A 4,057-nucleotide genomic window follows, 5' to 3' on the forward strand; every position below is an offset into this window, starting at 1 on the left:
GGTTCAGAATCTTATTTTCTCAGCTACATTCAACTGTAAGACCGCTACACTTAACTGTCATGTGACCACTCTTTATGTGACGGGCCAGCAGCCACCATAACTTTGGAGTATATTATATGAATTGTGCATAAGTTAGAGCAATATCATACAAACCTGTTCATGAGAGTGCGTTGAACTAGGACTAAATAGGGCTTCACCAACAGAAACATTTAATGCTTACCTGCTTACGGAAGCCTCCAATCCGGTATTGAGCTTTTACAGGGCTGGCTTTGTACATGGCACATATGACTTGATTCAGCTCCACCTCATTGTGGATCGATACCAGATCTCCATTTGGGAGTTTTCTACAGGCATTCTGAAATGAACACAAATCAGGAGATTTAGTCTCCACTGATAATTCATCATTTGTCATATTAATTCCCTTATTTGATCTATTCCCTTATTTGATCTATTCTAGCTGAACCAGGACATTGATCCGGTCCTCCATCACGAAGCCCGTTCACATTCCTTAACCTCTGCTCTGAGGAGACAGAAAACACACCACCACCTTTATAAAATGTTGAAAGTTAAATTGGAGAACATTACACCCAAAACAAAGGGAGGTAAAATAAGGCTTTATATCTCATGAAAAACTTTCTCTTTAAAAAACCTTATGTTTGTTTTTTTCTTTTGATATTACACATTTCAATTGAAGCTTTTGCATTTTGGCTTTTCTTTTATCCCTAACTTAAATTTCACCTTTCATTATGACGTTGCCAAAAATATCAATGTATTTCTTATTCTTCTGTTAATTTTAAATACTGGGTCAGATGACCCTCCATAGCTGTACCTCAGTAATCAGAATATACTTATAGAAGATACTATTAAACTTCACAAGTCACAAAAATAAAACCTTGTTCTCAAGTCTTCTTTCCTCACATCTTTTGCTGAATTTGAAAGACAAGAAAGTCAAATTTACTGTCTGTAGTCAGATGTGTGTGTGTCATATCACCTCTGCATCTTGATAGCCCAAATGCGGAGTAATGAACGCCTTCACGCAGCGGTTGTTACCCATCTGGAACCAGCCTTCACCGAGGTTCTTGTTTCTACACGGTGTGGCCGGATATTTGGTCCTACACATTTCTGCAGGATTACCTGTATCACAGAGAGACGACGTTTTGTCCTTTTTTTTCTTCCTGTAGTGTCTTTTTAAGATGATTTTATTCATTATTTTATTTTCTGCCTTTAATGGACTGTAGCTAGGTGAGAAAGGAGAGAGAGAAAGGGAAGACAGGCAGGAAATAGTCTCAGGTCTGCCTTCTCCACTGAACCAACCCGGCCACGTCTTGTTCCTGTTGTCTGTGTAGACTGATTATTTAGTGACTTTGTGTTCTTACCGGCTTCAGAGTCCGAAATGGACATCAGCACCACCAGAAGAAGGAAGGTAGTAACCACAACAGGACTCATGGTTCAGGCTCTCACAGCACTCTGCAACTGGAATATAATCTAATAAGACACAGGAACAATTTTATATATATATGTATATGTGTGTATAAACAACTCAACCACGATGAAACTGAAGTGGTTATAGCTCTGAAGGCTGAGAGAGACTAACTGGCCACTAAATTAGTTTTAAGAGGAACTTACCCAACCTTAACAGACAAGAAAGTCATCTTTGAATCAAATTCTGCTAGTTTTTACAGACAATAAGTGACAGATATGATTATAAACAGATTTTGAACCATGAATCCCCCTCACGTCCTCTGAAGTCTTTTAGTTGGTTCAAAGTGCAGGTGGTTTTTAGTTTTAATGCCTGATGGAGATCTGAGAGCAGCTCAAAGTGTTGAGATCTTTAAAGTGAAATTTGAAACCTTTAAATGTCCTTTTCTGTTCTATTGAAACACAGAGAGACAAACGGGACTCACCTCAGGTGAAGTAGTGGAGTAGTCTCGTTCCTTGTTCCTCGTCCGTCTGGATGTCAGTCTGATCTCTGCCTCAGTTAAATATCCCCAGCTGATGCCCTGAATACATGTGATGTAACTGATCAAACAGTGTGATGAAAACCAAGTTCCAACAACATTATAAAATATTTTAAGTCAACACAAGTCAATAAGCCCCGGGTCAAGGTGGGACCAAACATGTGTGGTTTTCAACTAAAAAGCCCTTGTGCCTGGGAAAACGCTCAGGGATTATTTGACTTTACTTCCAACCGTAATCTTAAAAGTACACAAAGATACAGGTGTCCTCCTCTCCCTGAGGAGATGTTGAACTTGCGCAGTTGCTTTGAATCATCCTGGGAAGAATTAAGAAATTATTTTATTTCTTCTCCTCACTTTCTCTGAGTGAAACTACTAATATTGGAAAAACGGGACAGCAACTTTTAAAATGTGAACCTCAAAAATAGAAATTAGTTCAATAGATTACTGCTTTTTTCAAAGGAAAGTTAAATTCAAGGGCAGCTGGACTTGGTTAAGGTTCTTGAAGTCTCTGATCTAAGGATGGTTTTTGGCCATTTGGCCTCATGTGAGAATGCCACCGATGGTTGTTCAGACATGACCTGTCTCAGTCTGGGAAAAAGGTCTATTGCAAAGTTCCTCTCACAGAACTCGTTTGTCCTAAGCTGCTTTCTACTGTTCCTCTCTCTTGATTGAAATGTGCTTTTATTGGGCAGAAAGGGCTGTTGATTATTTTCATATGGTGCATTTTTTCCGGGGGTGAGATAAGTCCTTTGGATGAAGTTGTAGTGAATCTGCTGATTGTCTGGATTGCGTGATACTTCTGGGATGTTAGACCATACATCACACCAGTCAAGATTGATAGGGGCAGGGGCAGCAGCTCAAGCAGGGGACCCCAGACTTCCCTCTACCGAGCCACATACACCAGCTCCAACTGGGGGATCCCGAGGCGTTCCCAGGCCAGGTTGGAGATATAATCTCTCCACCTAGTCCTGGGTCTTCCCCAGGGCCTCCTCCCAGCTGGACGTCCCTCCACCTAGTCCTGGGTCTTCCCAGAGGCCTCCTTCCAGCTGGATATGCCTGGACCACCTCCCTAGGGACCCCCCCCAGGAGGCATCTTTACCAGATGCCTGAACCTGGCTCCTTTCGACGTGAAGGAGCAGCAGCTCTACTTTAAGCTCCTCCCAGATGACTGAGCTTCTCAGCCGGTCTCTAAGGGAGACACTTTGTTCATCTCACTTCAATGTTATTGCTGCTAAATGGGACAAACTAACCACCAAAAATACGTGCCTGTATACATTATTGACCCTGAAGATATTGCGATACGACGCTTTATTGATTAATTTTCTTCCCACCCTTAGTTCTGATCTCAGTGTTTTTTCTTCCAGAGGCTGACGGCTCACCTTCACTGTCGCAACGCTCCCCCGTATGTCATCAACCTGGACCCCGCCGTCCACGAAGTCCCCTTCCCCGCCAACATCGGTGAGGACGCCTCTATTTCCTGGACACACACACACAATGCATGTTTACACCTGTATACCAGCAATGTTCAATTAACCCTCGTGTTGTCTTCCCATCAAAATTGAAAACCAACAATTTTAGCGATGTTTTAAACTTTTTCTTACATTTTGTCCCTTTTTTCAACACTTTTGATGTTTTTTTCCAATGTTTGTCACTTTTTTGACGTTTAACCCTACGTAACACCAACTTATTAACTTTAGTTTTACAGTTATCTTTTGAATTTATGGCCAATAAACCTAATTTATAGGAAATTATACCTAATGTTTGAGTTAGAAAAGCAGAAATTAGGAATTATTGAGACTAAAATTAAAGGAATGGATGTTGATGATAATCACAGACTGGAATATGTCAACTTTTACTCAATACTATTTCAAAAACACTTCCATTTGTTTTACAATGCTATAAAATTGAATAAGACGCCCCAAAATTAATGAAAGTAGAGATTTGTACTCGGCAAAGAGCGTTGGGTGGAATCAATCATGTTATTTTGGGGAATTATAAACAACATTGATTTAGGACAACATGGGGACAACATGGGGACAACATGAGGGTTATAGGTGCTGTAGGTAGGATTATGAAGATCCAGGACTTAGCCAAAGAAC

The 4,057-nt window shown here is 40.7% G+C and overlaps 2 protein-coding genes across 4 annotated transcripts in view; one reads left to right on the plus strand and one right to left on the minus strand.

Moving 5' to 3' along the window:
- LOC117941766 (galactose-specific lectin nattectin-like) overlaps positions 1-1,958 on the minus strand; it is a 66,903-nt gene extending 64,945 nt beyond the window's left edge. For 2 of the 3 annotated variants that reach the window (XM_034867061.1, XM_034867079.1), the window contains exons 1-4: positions 1,905-1,958; positions 1,377-1,485; positions 988-1,134; positions 221-351 (exon numbers count right to left, since the gene is read on the minus strand). In XM_034867061.1, coding sequence (XP_034722952.1) covers positions 221-351; positions 988-1,134; positions 1,377-1,446 — 348 coding nt within the window. In that variant the 5' untranslated portion in view covers positions 1,447-1,485; positions 1,905-1,958. The remainder of the gene's footprint in view (positions 1-220; positions 352-987; positions 1,135-1,376; positions 1,486-1,904) is intronic. The other variant, XM_034867070.1, reaches the window with a different exon arrangement.
- Positions 1-4,057, plus strand: part of gpn1 (GPN-loop GTPase 1) — a 16,428-nt gene that overhangs the window by 2,307 nt on the left and 10,064 nt on the right. Inside the window, exon 2 of the mRNA XM_034865349.1 lies at positions 3,323-3,416. Coding sequence (XP_034721240.1) covers positions 3,323-3,416 — 94 coding nt within the window. The remainder of the gene's footprint in view (positions 1-3,322; positions 3,417-4,057) is intronic.

The sequence above is a fragment of the Etheostoma cragini genome, chromosome 1 (assembly GCF_013103735.1).
Source record: "Etheostoma cragini isolate CJK2018 chromosome 1, CSU_Ecrag_1.0, whole genome shotgun sequence".
In the NCBI taxonomy this organism is placed as follows: Eukaryota; Metazoa; Chordata; class Actinopteri; order Perciformes; family Percidae; genus Etheostoma; species Etheostoma cragini.